At 38.1% G+C, this 20,344-nt stretch overlaps 1 protein-coding gene across 2 annotated transcripts in view; it reads right to left on the bottom strand.

Moving 5' to 3' along the window:
• SGCD (sarcoglycan delta) overlaps positions 1–20,344 on the bottom strand; it is a 433,183-nt gene that overhangs the window by 226,214 nt on the left and 186,625 nt on the right. For both annotated transcript variants that reach the window (XM_065918989.1, XM_065918988.1), the window contains one exon: positions 17,146–17,247. In XM_065918989.1, the coding sequence (XP_065775061.1) occupies positions 17,146–17,247 (102 nt within the window). The remainder of the gene's footprint in view (positions 1–17,145; positions 17,248–20,344) is intronic.

Genomic DNA, 20,344 nt, shown 5'->3' with positions numbered 1-20,344 from the left:
CAGAACTCTGTCCTCCTGCACAAAGTTCACAAAGCAATGAGATAGAATGGTGGCTTTATTGACATACTCTGTTTTCAAAACAGACTAATGCAGAGACAGAAAGCACATGCTTTGGGGTGGTTCATACCTGGGTTGGAATTCCTACTGCTCCACAGATGAGCTGGAAAAAATTACCTAGCTATTTTACACTTCAGCTCTCCTTGCCTACAAAATGAACATAATATTGGGTCAGTCACAAAGCTTGTTTGGGGTTTTCCATAAGATGTTATGGGAAAAACCTGAATGGAAATTTTGGGCAACCTAATATAATCAACCTTTTAAGACCACTAAGAGGATTTAAGGAAAATATACAGCAAGCACCTAGTATACTCCTTGACCTATACATCTCAAAAAATACTACGGATGTTACTGACAAGATAGTGGTATAAAAAGTAATCCTTTAGAATCAGACAAAATAAATGGATATTGCCATTAAATATACCATCATAAAAGTTAAAATGAAAGATTCACCAGAAAGTATTAATCCTTCCTAAATACTCTACATCTTCCTACTCATCTTTCTTATACTTGGTAAAACCTCTCATTCCACTGTCTGTAATACTTTTATTTCTTGAGCTTTAGTTATATAAATAATCAGTACCATATAATCAAGGATTCAATCATCTCATTTCCTATGCTTTAATTGTCTTTTTGCACAAAGTCTTATCTCCTAAATTATACTATAAGAGCTCACTGAAGACAGAGCAGGCAATAATATGCAGCTTATTTGCTAGAATGTTTTAGATCTTCAACAAATATACAACAGAATTAAGTAGAAAGGACTTAAGTTTTAAGTTGTGTCAATGTGTAAACTGCAGGCTATTCTGAGCTGCCACTGTAAGCACGGACACAAACATGGCAGGCTTCATAATCACTTTGTAAACTGGAAAAACACTCTCAGGGTCAAAGCAGAAATCTTTCTTTGCATCAAAGGTGCAAGTCACCTTTGATGAGAACTTTCTGGCCTTGAGGTGGGTTCCACACACCATGACAATGACAGGTAGATATAGAACAAACTTTCTCAAACAATTCTTCAAGTTGAATTTCAACATGGAATCTCATTGAGTCTGCCGATGGCATTTTGAAAGAATTTCATTAAATGTTGCTAACATGTCATAAGCTCTCTTAAATGGAAGGGTAATGGCTCATAACATTTGTAAGCTTTTTAATTTCATGGAATATGAGCAGCATAATCAGGACCTAATAAAGTCAATCAATTGTGCCAAGTGGGGCTACCTACCTTTGCTTTTGTTTCTATTTTCCTGTGGGCACACCCTGTGGACCAAGAAGCAAGAGTCCCAGCATCATTCTTTAAGGCTAACACTGGGATGTGATGTCCTGAACCTTCTCTGCTGAAACCATCACAGAAGCATTTGCATGCGTGAGATGAACAGACACCTCTTGGGAAATGGCTTTTGCTTCTGGGAACGAGAGATTTCCCTTTCCATTTGCCTCAGCTCAGAAGGTGCAATTCTGGTAGGATTCAAAATCAGTCATCTGACCAATGTAACTGGAATTAATAAATGGAGAGGAATATAAGAAACCTTATTTATATTTTCAGTGACACAGTGGTGCCCAAACTGCTAATGCTTTAAGACCAGTCCCCAGGTTTCTTCTACCACAAAGCCTTTAGTTACAATAGTGACCATTTATAGAGGCTAAACGCCAGACACTGATCTAGGCATCCTGTACATGTTTTCTCATTTAATTTTCAAAACAACTCTATGATGCTATCTGGCTACCTCAGATTATATATAGAGAAACTAAAGTTTGAGATATCAAGTAACATGGTCCAAGTCACAAATCTAGTGAGTAGTAAGCCAAGCTTTAAACTCAGTTTTGGCCTGACTCTAAAGCATGGGTACTTTCCTTTGTTTCTTTGGCCACACCATGCAGCATGTGAGACATGGGACCTTATTTCCCTGATTGGGGATTGAACCCATGCTCCCTGCATCGGGAGTATAGTCTTAATCCCTGGACCACCAGGGAAGCCCCTGGGTACCTATGTTACCTACACAATCACCCTGATGCAAGCCTCTGCACGGGAAGGCACATATCTAGAGAGAAGATTCTCACATGCTGACAAGAGGGCACCAGGTTGGGTGATGATCCAGGATAGCTGAAGGCTAGAGAGAAAAACGGAAAGCTCACCCACAGTTGAGGAAGAAAGTACTCATCAAAGGTGGAAAAGCAGAACTGGGGGTAACAAACCCTCTCGGGACAAGGTCATACACAGAAAGCTGACTGAGCAGTGGGGAAGGCTGGGAACAGGCTGGGAAATGGAGTAGGGGATGGGCGAGGGCAAGCAGTGTTACACTATGACTGAGACCACATAGAAAGTTAGGGTTTCACTGCTGCTGCGGACGGCTGCACAGGTACGGCAGCCAGCATCTGATGACTCAATGGAGTCGGGCAGGACCAGATAAACTCATCAGATAAATCTTTACTGAAGAGAAAACAGAATGATGGGCATACAGATGGTGTCCAAACATAATGTTTTCATTTAATTATGAATTATACAAATGATCAGGAAAACATTCAGCTATTCCCTAGGCTGCCATTAATTACTACTGGACCAAGACAATACACAAATCAACAGTGTTACATGGATGATATTTACACCCACCATGATACCTGAAAGTGATAATAGAAAGTGTTCATCTTAGAAGAAAATTTTATCTAAGAACACTTACTGCATTTGAGCATTACTGTATTTTTAACTATATTGCAAATATGTCAGTTTTGGTTGTTAAGAAATGAAAAAACAGTTCATGGAATAAGAATGGTAGTGGGATCTTGAACACAATATATATAAGGAACTTGTAAAAGAAGCTGAATTTAGAATGAAGAAGAGATAATTCTTTCTTCAAAGGGGTTCCCAGAGGTAATTAAGCCTAGAGGCCCTAAGGCATACATTATACATAATGAGTTAACTTCTCTTTTATGAATCTGGGATGGTACTGGATATTTAGAGAATTGGAAGAATTAAGAAAATAGTCACTCATATTTTCCATGTTCTGTAGTTTCAGATAAGGAACCAGAGTTAACAAAGGCCAGGTCTTTGGAAATTTGGAATTTCTGTAGGTTTTTATTGCTTCCTATTACCTCCACTTTGGCAGGCTTAGAGTGAGAAACCAAAGACTTGTAGTCTGAAGTTCTGGACAAAGTCATATCTGCAGAATTTAAGATCTCTAGAACAACATGATAATGTTTGGAATCAGACTTCATTAGCACATGGATCTTTGATTATTTCCAAATAGATACTATAATTCTAACAGAAGGCAAGGCCAAAGAACAATAATGGTATAGCAGGAGATGGCACAGTTTAGGGTATCTGTGGTTGGAATGGGGAAAAATTGGCCTCAACAGGTAGCTGTGACTGCAAGAAGCCTATGCAACAGAACAGAAGCCATCTGTAGGGGAGTGGGGAATGGTCAGGGAAGCAGTTATTGACAAAAGAAAGAAAGAAAGAAACAAACAAAGATACTCTCTTCATGAAACTAGTAAGTGTCCTACATGTTTCTTTGGGTTACAGGGAAAGCAAGTTAGACAAACAGCATGAGCCAATACTTATGTGTTGCTCTGAGATAATACAGTATTTCAGTTAAGAATGTGTGTTAGAGTTAACATGGTTTGGAATAGTAAATGCATGTTTTTCCTTAAGCCTTCTATTTGACTGCTCATCTCTAAAAGGAAGATCAAAATGATAGGTCCTTTTTAGGGATACTCTAAGGAATGAATGAGATAATTTTACATGAGAACTGTGGCTATTAGCTATTTAAACATGAGGGTTTAATCTCATATTACTTGGATTCAAATTCAACAAATATTTCTGAGCAATTACTATGGGTGAGACTCTCTGGGAGGTGATTTTAAACCTATCAGTTCACTTAATCTCTATAACAGCAGTTCCATTAAGATGATTTAAAGTTAAAGATATTCAGTATTAGAACAGCCAAATCTGACAGGTACCTAGCAACACTAATGTTTCCTTATCATTCTCCACCTCCTGGTTGCCATTTGCTAGTCATCCCTGTAACAGAATGGTCCAGGCATCCGTGGAGTGTCTCGTCTTCCTCTCCTCAGCCTAGCCTCACTGGGTCTCCTGATCTTTATATTTACTTTACAAAGTTGTGCTCATAAGCCCATGAACACTGTACTTTGTGGTGACATACTTTTCAAGGGTAATTTTAAAAACAAATGTGCTTTTGGCCATAAGGACCAAATTTAAAAGTCAAATTCATAAAACTTTATGATAAATGAACACTGCTGACTCCTGCAGGATCATAAGCCCTATGTTAAGCTATGGTGGAAGGAACCCTAATATAAACAGTCCCTGCTTCTTCCACCCACTTAGAGTGGGCAACTGTCCCATACAATCCAAAACTGAGTTGGCATCGGCCATCTTTTTATGCTAACTTTGCTGTAATGTGGACACATTGTGTTTTCTTTTCAATAAACTTCTTCCTGCCCTTCCTAACCAGAATGCTGCTAAAATATGGTCAAAGAAACACTGTGATTTAGCAAATTCTCTGTGGCAGCCACAGAAAGCATGGGGGTAGATTCCACATCTCAGAAAATGCACACAGTAAGACCAGTCCAAAAAAAAAATAAAATAAAATAAAACAAGACTGCTATAGAATAAATGAAGACACTTGGTTTGTTAACAACTAGTCAGAAACAAACATGGGGACTATATATCCATCCAATGATATGACTATTTATGCATTAACAACCTAAAAATAAAGCTAGCTCCATTTCTCATCTATCAATAAGCTACTACCTGAGGATAATTTGTTTTCCCATAAAAGTCTTCTTATATTAAAAATGTAACTACCTGAGCCTTAACTGAGTCCTAAAACCAATCTACACAGCTTGAAGACTGCAATTATCCTACCATCTGTACTTGTCTATGACTGTAAAGAGATAACTTTTTATTTCTATGACTCTGATGTTACAAAACGGGAGCTGTGGCTTACTAGTTGGCAAAATCTACCATACTGCATCAAGCAAAGAAAAAAACAGGGTAGAGTGTTTGCCCTATCCTTCCAACATGGTGATTTTCATCACCATGTTTCTCTCCCTTCTCATCTCTCTCCAGAATGCAACAAGGATATCTGCAAAATATTTCTCAGTCTTAAAAGCTTCATCTACTTTGTGAACCATTTGGTATTTGCCTGGAAGCAGAATCATTGATGATAAAAACAGAAACATTCATGGATATTGAAAGTCCCACACTCATAATTTAGGCAACTGCCACTTAAACCATCACTGGTAATAATTTACAGAGCAATGTGTCAAAAAACTACACTCAGCTGCTGATGGAGATCACAAAATCAAAGATTGAGTATTTGCTTATAATTTCACATGGCAAGGAAGTGTGTTTTTTGGCCTCTGAAATTATATCTCCTGAAAAATTATCAGTGTTTTTTGATAATGAACAAGTTTTCTTAATGGTGCAACACCCACAGCAATTACAAAGTGTTGGGTGCAATAAGAGTTTCTGGGAGATGAGTATGTCTTGATTGAAGCATTAAGAAAACAATTTAAGTGACTCTTTTGCCAAGCCTTTTGCCTAGTGAAGAACAAAATGTTTATGAATATATTAAAATGCCCTTCCTTTTTAAAAATAAATTTGATTGGAATGCCCTTCCTGCCTGCATAATCCCATGGACAGAGGAACCTGGCAGTCTACAGTCCATGGGTCGCAAAGAATTGGACATGACTGAGCAATTAATACTCCCACTATTTTCAATTCTTCCTGAATGCTAACTTCTCACTCCATTATTCTCCCCCAATATTCAAGTATGATTGGCTGTGAGACGCCACCTAACCAAAATAGTACTTATTCCTACCATTAAGGGCCACAGTAGATTCTGGTATGTATTCTTCTGTCTTCAGTATCGTTTATGAAATAAGCAGGAAGCAGTCTCATATCACATAGTCATTACACGTGGCTGGGATGTCACAGCAACCAAAAGAGTGAAAGGATGTGATGTGCCGCAGTGATGATGTAGAGAAGCTCAAAGTCTGAAGGGCTGGAGAGTGCTAAATTTCATCATCTTCACCTTTCCTGTAACACACAGCTCCATACTTGTGAGCTTCCATCAGCCAGGGCTGGCATGAATCAAGGCTTACAGCAGCGCAAGAGCGCCAAGTGGGGAAAGACGGGCTTTCAGTATCCTTACGACCACTTTTACCTCCTTCACCTGTCTGTCCTGCTCCCCCATGGATTCCTACAACACAGCTGCTCACACTCTCTTCTGCATAATATAATCTTTAGCATGCAGCTGATAAAGAAAATTAGTCATTCTAAAGCTCCTATAAAAAGAGAAATTTGTCTTTATCTCCCTACCTGAGAAGTGTTAGAGAATCTCTGAGTCAGAAGGATCCTAAAAAAGTAATTTATTCAAAAAACAAATGACAACAATTTGCTTTCTTTTCATAAGACAGGCACTAGTTGGAAACCAGGCAAACAGTGGTAAACAAAGCAAATGATAATACTGATAAATTTTAATGATCATAAATTATCATATTGAAATTTTTATAGTGCTTTATGCTCGAAATATTCTACAAACAGTGACATTTATGTAATAAACTTTACATAATTATATAAATAAATTAACTCTTATGATTCCATAGTATGGTTATGAGGTAGTGCTGTTATTAGACCCATTTTACAGATTAAGAAAGTAAAGCCCAGAAAAGGTCAAGCATTACACAGCTAGTAAATGGTGGAACCAAGTTTAAATCATGGGAAGCTGTGTTTCAGAACCTTCTCTTATACATCACTTAACAATTGCTTTTCTAAACCCCTGTAATCATGGAGATGATGCAGTATTAAGAAGCAAATAGTCATTCAGTCATTTAGTCATGTAATATGCACCTATAATATAGAAATAGAAATTAATATACCTAAGTATATTAATACCTAAATAATATGATATGATATGATGGCAGAGAATAAAGTTACTAGTTAAGGGATGTATTTTAGATAGGCCATCAGGGAAGCTGTCCACTAGGAGGTGTCATTTGAGCAGAGGCCTGGATGGAACAAGGTTTTCACCCAGCCTGTGTTCTCAGAGTGTTATACACGGACCACCCCCCACCCCAGGGCCTGGGCAGCCTGGGGCGGATGACAGGGACCCTGGGTGGCCAAGGCCATGGGCTGCAGTGCCCCAGCCCTTATCCAAGCACAGGAGTTCAGCTTCCATCTGGTTCAGATTTAGGGTTTCAAGTACAATCTGACTTCAAAAAGGTCCCATGGCTTTACAAACAACATTGCAGAAAACCACTGAGCACATCCAACCTCCTTTATGACAGACACACAGAGGGGAGAGGGATGACTTGCTCCAGAGCTTGGCGCTAACCCCAGCAGGACAAGAAGAGCACCCAGACTCCCCAACTTTGACTCTAACATTCTTTCTGGAAACACGTAACTGCCAGCTGCAACTCTCCTCCCATCCAGGACACAGTATTTATATCTAGACTGTAGAGACAGAAGGTTTTATCCAAGTGACTTTCTCTCTCTGTTTGGAAACTTTATAACCAAACTCCAGGCTTATCAAGAGCAATGCACAGATGCTCCTGCCTGTCTCCTGTATGTATTAAAGTATCTCCACCTCTGCCTCCTGTTCTAATCTATATTTTTCTCAATCTTAACCAATTGCATCTTTTCTTACTCTGTCCCTGTACATATTTCTTACAAGTCACTTAAATACTTTGTGGAAATGTGTATTTGCATGAAGGGAAGGGTACTTTCAGTAGAGGACTGGCATGAATGCAAATTTCCAAGCCTTGGAACAGATGAGATTCTAATGGTGAACCTTTGGGCACCACAGCAGACAAGAAAGAATTCTGGGGGCAGCCTGCTTTCCCAGTGGTCCTTAAACAATACAATTAGACATTCTCAACCTCATGTGAAGTTTGGACCTAACTCTTCTATGAAAACTCTAGTTACAGCTGAGATCTGATCAAAGTCCTCAGTAACTTCTATTTCCAGCATGATCTTCATTCAAGTAAAGTACACACAGTCAATTCCTCCCAAATTAAAGAAAGAACAAAAACCCCATCAGCCCATTTTAATTCTCAGGCAACCAAAAGCCTCTGAATAACTGTCTGTTTCCCAGGATAAGCAAACAAACAGACCAAAGGATTAAGCATCGATCTATTCAAAGTTTGTGTGTCTGGTTAAAAAAGAAAAAAAAAAACAAGCAGCTGTTTCACTCCATTGTTCACAATAAATGATGACACATAAAAAGATAGATACATTTCAGGAATGGCAATCTGCTTCTTGGTGCAGATGGTTTTATAGACGACCCTCCCAATTTTTAATAATCTCTATAGCTTACATATGAGCTAAGAAATGCAAAGATGCCTAATGCACCCCTCTGACTTAATACAAATCACTTTTATTTACTTGGGCAATACTTCATGGTCCAGTTAACTTTTTAATTAAAGACAGCAATGTGCTCATGTTCCATGCAAGTGGCATGGAAAATACTGTTTTGTGTGCAGTATGTTCAGCTGGGAGCTGAAGCTGTTTTGTGTACTGAGGAGAAGACACCACGGCTTTCGCCTGGTTTGTAAACTAACCAGAGACATGACTCCTCTTCTTATAACTAACTTGTCTGGCTATTCTACCCAAAGCAATCTATAGATTCAATGCAATCCCTATCAAGCTACCAACGGTATTTTTCACAGAACTAGAACAAATAATTTCACAATTTGTATGGAAATACAAAAAACCTCGAATAGCCAAAGTAATCTTGAGAAAGAAGAATGGAACTGGAGGAATCAACCTGCCTGACCTCAGACTCTACTACAAAGCCACAGTCATCAAGACAGTATGGTACTGGCACAAAGACAGAAATATAGATCAATGGAACAGAATAGGAAGCCCAGAGATAAATCCACGAACCTATGGACACCTTATCTTTGACAAAGGAGGCAAGGATATACAATGGAAAAAAGACAATCTCTTTAACAAGTGGTGCTGGGAAAACTGGTCAGCCACTTGTAAAAGAATGAAACTAGAACACTTTCTAACACCATACACAAAAATAAACTCAAAATGGATTAAAGATCTAAACGTAAGACCAGAAACTATAAAACTCCTAGAGGAGAACATAGGCAAAACACTCTCTGACATAAATCACAGCAAGATCTTCTATGACCCACCTCCCAGAATACTGGAAATAAAAGCAAAAATAAACAAATGGGACCTAATGAAACTTAAAAGCTTTTGCACAACAAAGGAAACTATAAGTAAGGTGAAAAGACAGCCCTCAGATTGGGAGAAAATAATAGCAAATGAGGAAACAGACAAAGGATTAATCTCAAAAATATACAAGCAACTCCTGAAGCTCAATTCCAGAAAAATAAATGACCCAATCAAAAAATGGGCCAAAGAACTAAACAGACATTTCTCCAAAGAAGACATACAGATGGCTAACAAACACATGAAAAGATGCTCCACATCACTCATCATCAGAGAAATGCAAATCAAAACCACAATGAGGTACCATTACACGCCAGTCAGGATGGCTGCTATCCAAAAGTCTACAAGCAATAAATGCTGGAGAGGGTGTGGAGAAAAGGGAACCCTCTTACACTGTTGGTGGGAATGCAAACTAGTACAGCCACTATGGAAAACAGTGTGGAGATTTCTTAAAAAACTGGAAATAGAACTACCATATGACCCAGCAATACCACTTCTGGGCATACACACTGAGGAATCTAGATCTGAAAGAGACACGTGCACCCCAATGTTCATCGCAGCACTGTTTATAATAGCCAGGACATGGAAACAACCTAGATGCCCATCAGCAGATGAATGGATAAGGAAGCTATGGTACATATACACCATGGAATATTACTCAGCCATTAAAAAGAATTCATTTGAATCAGTTCTAATGAGATGGATGAAACTGGAGCCCATTATACAGAGTGAGGTGAGCCAGAAAGATAAAGAACATTACAGTATACTAACACATATATACGGAATTTAGAAAGATGGTAACAATGGCCCTATATGCAGGGCAGAAGAAGAGACGCAGAAGTACAGAACAGACTTTTGAACTCTGTGGGAGAAGGGGAGGGTGGGAAGTTTCGAAAGAACAGCATGTATCAAGTGCTCGGGCCTGTTGGGCTGGGAAGATCCAGAGGAGTCGGGTGGAGAGGGGGGTGGGATGGGAGACCGGGATGGGGAATTCGTGTAACTCTATGGCTGATTCACATCAATGTATAACAAAACCCACTGAAAAATAAAAAAATTAAAAAAAAAAAAAAAAATAAAGTAAAAAAAAAAAAAAAAAAAAAAAATAACTAACTTGTCAGTGGAGCCTCTTCAGGCAAAGCTTGTTCTTGTCTGTCATCCATGTTACTTTATTCTGCCTCATGGAAAGCATGCCAAATCCGAATTTTCAACTTTCTTCCCCTTGTCCGCTTCTTTCCCACTCATGCACAGTCACGGTTAAAGAAGAAAGACAAAGAGGTATGTTCTAGGAAACCCAGAGTGGAGAATGACCCTGGCATGCCAGAACCTTAGCCTCCAGAGGCTCTGAGGCTGCTATCTCCTATCACTGAGCTTCTATACTATGTCAAAACCTATAGGAGCCAGACAACTAGAAGAAACTGGGCCAAAAGAGACACACAGGAAGTAAGAAGCACTGAGTCACGAGTGACTACAAATTTGAAGAAGTCAACTTAATTTCTGAACTACTGCATGATGAGATAGATAACATGCTCCGTGCCATAAACCAGGAGTGGTGCATCCTCAAGGGATTTCAGGGGCTCATTATATAAACAAGCTAAGCAGGTCAGGTATGAGACAACTGGTGACTGTTGGACAATGATGAACAAATACACTTCTAAAGGAGGCACCGTCTACTGAGCTCCAGTCCTTGTGAATATTAAAGTACTCTGCCAGATTTTCTGTGTGGTTTTGTGTGTGAGAATCAAAAAATTATATATTTAAGAAGTGTCACATCTTCAGATATTTAAATATTAGAAACAAATTCACATTCAAAGGAAAGCACTGTGTGAAGCAAATAAACTGGGCTGGATTCAGTTTGTAAATTCTGTCATAAGCCTTCATATCAGTAGCTGACTTCATAGTTTATAAGGTGGGTCACTTACATTACTTAGTTTCGCTCTCACCAATAACTTGATAAAGTAAAGAATATCATTTCAGTGGTTATATCAGCCATCATTAAGGTAGGTCCTGCTGCATTATCCACAGTTGTTACCAGTTTTCTTTTCTTAATGCTTTTGAGTTCTCTTGAGAACTTAATGTGCTTTGCAGTTAAGTTATTCCTCATGAGAGGGAAATGGCCATGTATAACTCAACCTATTGCACTAAAGACAGTGTCATGAGAAGATTAATTACCACATACGCTGTGTGTTGATGTATAAGAAAATGCTGAAATCCTGGATTTCAGTTCTCACTTTTGCTAGGCATAGCTTGAGTAAGTTCAGACTCCTTTTGTGAGCCTTAGGGCTCCATACATTAAATGAAGTTACTGGTTTAATTGAATTCTTAGCGACTTTCCACTTTCAGCCTAGATATGCCTTGTTAATGCAGACTGATAGAATAAGTCTCAATTCATATCATACTAAAATCAAAATGGGATTTTAAAAACAGCTTTCCATAAAACAAAAATGATTTTACCATTTGGTTCAGAGGAAGTTTAAACATCAGATGAGATCACACACTACATGATGATGATGCAGATAGTGACAATCGTCCTTGCCATCAAATCATTTTCACATAAATGTAAAAATCCATGGTGAGGCTGAACAGCTCAGAGTTTCAATGAGTGCCTAGCAGTTTCTCAGCTTTCATAAACATTGACAAAATGGGATACCCTCGAAATCCATTTTATATGTGGAATTCAGACCTCTCAGGAAATAACATTCAGACTAGTGTTTATAAAGCACTGGAATATGTGTGTGTTAATCTCTATATTATTATGGTTTGCTTTTTTGTATCATAAAATGAGTGGAGATGTCATTCCTGGATTAAAGAATATAAACCTTTTAAGGTACTTAGCATATACCAAGATCTTTTTTTTTTTTTTTTTTCCAGAAAGACTGCCAGTAATCTATGAGTGCAGGAGCCAGCAAAAATTTTTAAACAGAAGCATGGAAAATAAAGTGAGTTGAACATTGATAGAGTATAACTCTGTGAAAGAAAAATTGAAGACTAAAAGCTATTGAATATGAAAAGAGTTTTCTTAGAGATTTTCACTGAACTTGTGATTAAGAAGACATGAAGAAGAGGATGAGAGACCATTTGGTTCAGAGGAAGTTTAAACATCAGATGAGATCTTCACTATGACGCAGATAGTGACAAATCACTGTCCTTGTCATCAAATCATCATTCACCATCATCAACATCATCATCATCAGGGGATGGAGGTGAGAGCAAGAATGCCCATTCTGGAAAACTCACTTCATGTCAGTTTCTGTATTAAGCACTTAACAAATATTACCTTATTTATTTACAACCACCAGTGATGTAGGTATTCGTATCACCTCAGTTGCACAGGTAAGAAAACAAGAATTTGCCAAGTTAAGAAATTGCTCAAAGATCACTCACGGGTTAAACAGTAGCTCTGGTTGCCACCCAAGGCCAGTGATACAGCATGTGAGCTTGACGATGGTGCTATTCCGACTCTTGGTACAGGCAACTTCTAAAAACGCCATTTACACATGATTTCATTATGCTATACACAGTTTTTGGTAGGTAGAACATCTTAAAATAGGTGAGTTTTTAATAGATAAAAAGTATGAAAAATATAGAAATATCCTTAAACTTTATACAATAATTTTCCACTTTATTCTGTTAAATCAATTTTTGTATCCCTCCTCCAACTTTTCTATCCTCTCCTCTCCAAAACATCCAAATTCAATACAGCAATGGGCGAGGGCCCCTATACACACTCCAAATATAGTTTGAGGGGAGTATGGAGATAACTCACTGTGCAACTTTCCCACTGGTGTAGGTCTGAGACAGAGTATTTGCTCAATAAATGCTGGCTTCCCTTCTCTTGTCACTTCACATTAAATTTTGTAAAAACACTATCTAGTTCCACCATCATGGGAAGCAAGGTAAGATGCCTCTCTGAAAAAGCAGGGATCTGCTACTTGTATCCAAAATGATACTCTGTGATGAAAGGTCTACTTAGAATTCATTCATTCAATCTATCTATTGGCAGCTTGTGCCAAAAACCCGTAGTTGTATTTTGCAATTATAAAGATGCCTACCACACTGAAATGGGATTTAAATATAGTGTTAAGGGCATTAAATCTCTTAAGTTTATAAATTTCTGTGCTAATGCATTCAAATAGAATTACTAGGGACTGGGTGGTCTTTGAATGTGATGGTAGAATAGTTAATTTAGTGTGTCCTTTTCAAACAATTTCCTGAGCTGCATGATACTTTACCACTTAGAAGCTATGCATCCACGTAGCTAAAGCTAGAGAAAGCCAGGTCTTTCACTGAATTCCCAGATGAGAGTTTTTATAGAGATGAACATTTTCTCATTAATTTATCTTCCTAAGTGATTGCTATAGCACTAATCAATTTGTAGTGACTTTTCCAAGGTTGCAACCTTCAATAATGAAATCAGATACTGTATTGAACATAGTGTAGATTGCTGAACCAATTTCAGCTCCTCTCAGATCAATGAAACACAAAACCAAAATGAAGTCAAGAGTTGCTTCATTAGTTATCCTCACTTAGAAGAGCTGAGTAATCTTGTTCAACTGGACGCTGATCTTTTTTCAATGAGAAAAACAGAAGGAGACACCCCATGAAAGAGAAACAGCCACAATCTATGGCAAGGTGACAAGGCAGACTATCCTACAAGAGCAGAATCTTCCAGAGGTGGCATGCATGCAATGGTCAGGTACATCAGAAAACAACAACAGCACAGTAAACTGAAGATGCCAGGGTAGAAAATGGAAAGCTGCTGCATGTGAGGTTCTTGTGAGCATTATATGAGGCTCTGATTCAGGAACTGTGGCAAATTCCACTGGTTACCTGCTCATCAGTCAGTCTCTCTACCTTCTTTGCTCGCTGAATCCCAATTTTGTTCAGCTGGCAATAATTCCTGTGCTTGAGGTAAGGAGAGACCTACAGACAAAATCCCTAGCTTGTAATATTATTCTTTTGCCTCAGTGAGAAGTTTGGATTTTATTCTAGGTGTAATGGGAAGTCAACAGAGAATCCCTTGCAAAGCAGCTTGATATCGAAAAGGCTATTCTGGCTACAGTTTGGATAATGAGGCTGAGTGAAAGGCAGCAGAGACAGAAGAGGTTACAACAATGAGAGCGGATGGTGGCTTGAACTAGGGGGGTGCCATGCAATGCAGAAAAATAGATGGATCAGGGCACATCTTTCAGGAAGAGGCCAACAGACTTTCTGATGGGTTTTATCATATATACACATTGTATGCCCTCTTTTCTTCATTTAGAACACATTAATTTTGTCCTTAGAAACATATAAGCTAAAAGCTCTGTGTGTGTGTGTGTGTGTGTCTGTGTGTGTCAGTTGCTCAGTCATGTCTGACTCTTTGTGACCCCATGGACTGTAGCCCACCAGGCTCTTCTGTCCATGGAATTCTCCAGGCAAGAATACTGGAGTGGGTTGCCATTTCCTTTTCCAGGGAATCTTCCCAACCCAGGAATCAAACCTGGGCCCCCCGCGTTGCAAGCAGATTCTGTACTATCTGAGCTTTTAGAAAGGAAAACTAATTTCTGAAAAAATAATGGAAAAATAGTGAATTTTAACCCTTTAATTTTCTTTAAACAAGGACTTGAAAGCATTGGATTTAACACACTGCTTTAAGTTTTTCCAAGACCATCATTATTTTTTAAGCTTCTAATTAAGTGTATCTTTGCCTTGGGATCAGATGACTATTGATTTTCAGATAGCTTGGGTGACATATTTGCTAAAAGTCCAATTCCTACATATGGGCCTAAGAGATATACCAGGTACCCTTTTACAGGTCTTCTAAGACATGTGTCTCAATTTCTTTATATGGCTCTAATTCTCCACCAGGGAACCTTATTTAGCAACATTTTTCTTAGCACATATCAACTATTCTACCCATGATCTTAAAATCTGTTCTCTTATACATAAGAAATCTAGCCAGATCGCTGGCATACTTATAGAAATATAGCTAATATAGGTCAGAGGGGTTGACAAACTATATCCTGCAGCCTATTTTTCTGTAGCCCTTGAGATAATTTTTTTTTTTTTGTAGTTTTAAAGAATTATGAAAAGGAAGAAAAAAAAAAGATAAAAATATTTACTACCTGGCCTTTTACAGAAAAAGGGACACCACCATTAGAGAGAAAGGAACAATACAAATTAATGAGATAAACTAGTTTAATCTAGGTAAGATCATTAACCCATTGTATATTTAGTAACTTAAATGGATGATTTAACTAACCAACTTGCTAGGTTGTATGTGCTTAGTTGCCTAGTCACGTTCTACTTTTTGTGACTACATGGACTGTAGTCCACCAGCCTTTTCTGTCCATGGGATTCTCCAGGCAAGAATACTGGAGTGGGTAGCCATTCCCATCTCCTGGGGACTTCCAGACCCAGGGATCGAACCTGGGTCTCCTGCACTGCAGGCAAATTCTTTACCATCTTGAGCCACCAGGGAAGCCCACTTGCTAGGTTAGGAAAAGTAAATATAAATCAAGAGCAATGAACCCAATAGTCATTTCTTAAATGATTGAAACTGACTGTTCAGTCCAATGCAGAATCCTATTCCAACACTTCTTGTTACAGTTTTATCCAATTATTCCTTCTAGGATATAGCTTCCACAGGAACGATGGATAAGTTTATAATATTTTTGGTACTTTAAGCCAGTATGGTATGGAGTCCCTATCAAATTTCATAATCACTGACTGGGTGACTGAATTAATTTGGTCTTCTTGCTGATTTTAACATCATGGCTCCCTCTCTCTCACCAGACACAAAAGGAAGTAAACTTGTTGGCAATTCAGTAGTTGCGTTCAGTCTATACAACTCAGTAGTTTAGATAGCACTCAGATAAAATTACCCACTACCTCAACATGCTGAATTTCATTAATCGATGCACACAATGCAAATGGTGCTTTGAAGAACTTACATGTTATTTGTTCACAGGTGAATGAGAACCAATCCCAGGCAGAGCAAATATATTAATAATCCTTTTCAAGCAGAACACCTCACCATCCCACCAAAAAGCAAAAATGAAAGCTAAAGAACAAATAACACCACAATATACTCAAAACAAATACTAATTTTGGTGATACTGGCTAATAAAATCAAGGTGCCTAGGGATCACTTCATCAATACTTAAAAAAAATAAATTAAAAAGAATGAGAGAAAGCTTTGGTAGAAGGCCATGGTTAACAGAGAAGTTTTTGAATTGGATTTCCTGAGTTGAAATCCTTGCTCTGTTGGTTCATAAGACCGTGGCTTGGAACAACCTACTTCTCCAAGCCTCAATTCTTTCATCTGTAAAATGAAGACAATAAACATCATCCCATTGGACCAATCTGCTAATTATATTAGATAATAATAACCCATCAGAACAGCAAAGTGCATGGGACAGAGCACACACTCTAGTGTGATCATTTAAATACCATTTTTGAGCATAGCTATTATATTAAATTGATTCTAATCAACCTTTACCATATTGTCCACATTCTTCATAAAAAATTCTAGTTCTTTAGGACTATTTCTAAAGAGGGCTTTGAAATACTTGACAATTAATAGCAATAGGAAGACTTTCTTGGATTTGTATAGTACTTTAATGTACTTCCACATTTATTTTCTTGTTTTCTTTGCAGCACAATCTAGAAAGTTCATTAATAAAGGTTATCACTCTCTATTTGGCAGGGTTGGAAACAGGTTCAGAGAGGGCATCTCATTTGTACTACAGAGGCAACTGCATTCAAAAGTTCAGATTCAAAGGCATCTTACTAGGTATGTTGCTACCCCTTCCCCCAACCTTTTATATTCAGTCAGTGGCAAGATAATTTCCCCCCAGATTTAGATTCAAGAGGAACAATGATTCCTTCTCCCAACAGAAACTTACTGGTCGGGACTGGATTTCTTTGGCGTAGAGAGGTTGCAAGAATTCTGAGTCTCCTTCTAGCTTTAGACCTTTTTCTGTGATTCTCAAGTTTCCCATTCCATCCTAAAATAGAGGCACAGAGAGAATATGGAAAATTTGATTAGTCCAAATTTCAAAAATACCTTAGGTTTTCAAAAACTGAAACAAAATTATTGCCTTTTTTTTTTTTAAAGGAGGTGGAATGAGAGGAGGTCAAAATGAAGACATAATATACTAGGAGGCATTGTTCAGTGTGATTTTGCATATGACCCTGTTTTCTAACTTATTCTGAGAAATTCTATTTCAAGCAATTTTGGAAAATTGAGTAAATTTTTCAAGCAAGCAAAAATCTAAGCAGCACAGAAGAAAGGGACCCTTTTGATTAGGCAGTGGTGAAAGAATTGAGGCAGGAGATGAGTGTGGAAAGAAGAAAAAGATGATTTCCCAGGTTAAAGTAAAAGATTTGATTTCTGAAACTATGAAGAAATGACAAACTGCAGTCTGTTGGTCTAATCCATCCTTTCGACATGGTGTTTTTGGTTCACAAAATATTTAAGGAGTCAAATTATTTACTAACATTTTTATTAATACTTTATTATTGGTGGGCTGCAATCTATGGGGTCACACAGAGTCAGACACAACTGAAGCAACTTAGCAGCAGCAGCAGCATGGAAATATTGAAATATAAAAGTAGAAAGGATAAATAGCAAACACCTATGTAGTTGTCGTTCATTTTCAACAATTATCAACTTATGGCTACTGTTCTCTATTACAGCTACTATATCCAGCTCCTTTATTTAAATAAAACCATAATACCATTACCATAGCAAAAAGATAAATAAAATTACTGCTAAATATTATCAAGTACCCATGGTCAATGTTCAAGTCTCGTGAATATTCTTCCCTTTATATCTTTTTGTTTGAAATCAAGTTCCCTATTGCAATTGTTTGATACATAAAATACTAGATCTTCTCCTTCAGTCAGTTCAGTCGCTCAGTCGTGTCCAACTCTGCGACCCCATGAATCGCAGCACACCAGGCCTCCCTGTCCATCACCAACTCCCGGAGTTTACTCAAACTCATGTCCATTGAGTCGGTGATGCCATCCAGCCATCTCATCCTCTGTCGTCCCCTTCTCCTCCTGCCCCCAATCCCTCCCAGCATCAGGGTCTTTTCCAATGAGTCAACTCTTCACATGAGGTGGCCGAAGTATTGGAGGTTCAGCTTCAGCATCAGTCCTTCCAATGAACACCCGGACTGATCTCCTTTAGGATGGACTGGTTGGATCTCTTTGTGTCCAAGAGACTCTCAAGAGTCTTCTCCAACACCACAGTTCAAAAGCATCAATTTTTCAGTGCTCAGCTTTCTTCACAGTCCAACTCTCACATCCATACATGACCACTGGAAAAACCATAGCCTTGACCAGACAGACCTTTGTTGGCAAAGTAATGTCTCTGCTTTTTAACATGCTGTGTAGGTTGGTCATAACTTTCCTTCCAAGGAGTAAGCGTCTTTTAATTTCATGGCTGCAGTCACCATCTGCAGTGATTTTGGAGCCCCCCAAAATAAAGTCTCTCACTGTTTCCACTGTTTCCCCATCTATTTCCCATGAAGTGATGGGACCAGATGCCATGATCTTCATTTTCTGATTGTTAAGCTTTAAGCCAACTTTTTCACTCTCCTCTTTCACTTTCATCAAGAGGCTTTTTAGTTCCTCTTCACTTTCTGCCATAAGGGTGGTGTCATCTGCATCTTTGAGGTTATTGATATTTTTCCCGGCAATCTTGATTCCAGCTTGTGCTTCTTCCAGCCCAGCGCCTCTCATGATGTAGTCTGCATATAAGTTAAATAAGCAGGGTGACAATATACAGCCTTGACGTACTCCTTTTTCTATTTAGAACCAGTCTGTTGTTCATGTCCAGTTCTAACTGTTGCTTCCTGACCTGCATATAGGTTTCCCAAGAGGCATGTCAGGTGGTCTGGTATTCCCATCTCTTTAGATCATCTCCTTAAATCTCCTCAATTTCTGTCACACATCCACACACAAAAACACACTTATTTGATAAACAAAATGACATTTTTTTTTTAATAGCATTTTCCCCAGTTTGGATTTTGCGGAACATTCCCATAATTTCATGTTATGTGTTCCTCTCTCTCCTGAATTTTCTGTAAGTCAAGAAGCGTGAGGAGATTCAGGGTCAGTTTTCTAGGAAAATACACCCTAGAAAATGAAATGCATTAGTTTTCTTTTGTTACCATCACCAATAACCACAAACTCAATGGTTTAAGACAGCACAAATTTATTATCTGTATGTTAGAAGTCCAATTCAGGGCTCAAAGGGGAAAATCAAGGTGACAGCAGGGCTGCTACACTCTTTTAGAAGGCTCTAAGACAGACCCATTTCTTGACATTTTCTCATTTCTCAAGGCTGTCTACTTTCCTTGGCTTGTGGCCATCTTCAAGTCACCAATGGTTCTTGAATCTTTCTTACATCGAATCATTCTGACAATGAATTATCTGTCTCTCTCTTTCACATTTTTTTAAATAACTCAGGTACAGATTTTATTCAGATTTCATAAGTTTTACAAGTTTTATTTTCTTTTTTAAAAAACTTTTAAAATTTATTTATTTCTAGTTGAAGGATAACTGCTTTACAGTATTGTACTGGTTTGGACACTTAAAGGTCACTAAGCATATAAGGATTATCTATTTTAAGATCACCTGGTTAGCAACCATAATTCTATCATAACATTAATTCCCTTTTGCCATGTAATGTAACATATTGATGGATTCTGAGATTAGGACATTGATGATTTTAGAGGGGAGGGCATTTTTCTGCCTACTACATGCTCTATCAGGAAGCAGTGAACATATTTTGCCAGATGTCATAAGCCACTGGTGATTGACAGGATCCATTATTTCAGTAGAGATTTCAAACTGGTGATAAAATAATTATTTCTTAATTTATTATCTGTGGTATTGCATCAATAGAAATTATATATCATCAACTACATGCTTACCCTAAATTATAAATTATATGAAAACTTGACAGATGCTTGATTTTTCCTCCTTTATTGATTAATGTTCAAAATTTGAATTGGTTACCTAATACTCTCTAAAGATGACCAAAGGTTTTCTTTTTAAAAAAATATCATTATGAACATTTTGATTTGCTTCATT

Source organism: Muntiacus reevesi, chromosome 1, assembly GCF_963930625.1.
Source record: "Muntiacus reevesi chromosome 1, mMunRee1.1, whole genome shotgun sequence".
Lineage (NCBI taxonomy): Eukaryota > Metazoa > Chordata > Mammalia > Artiodactyla > Cervidae > Muntiacus > Muntiacus reevesi.
Note: the sequence above shows the minus strand (reverse complement) of the source record. Positions and strands in the feature narration are given on the sequence as shown.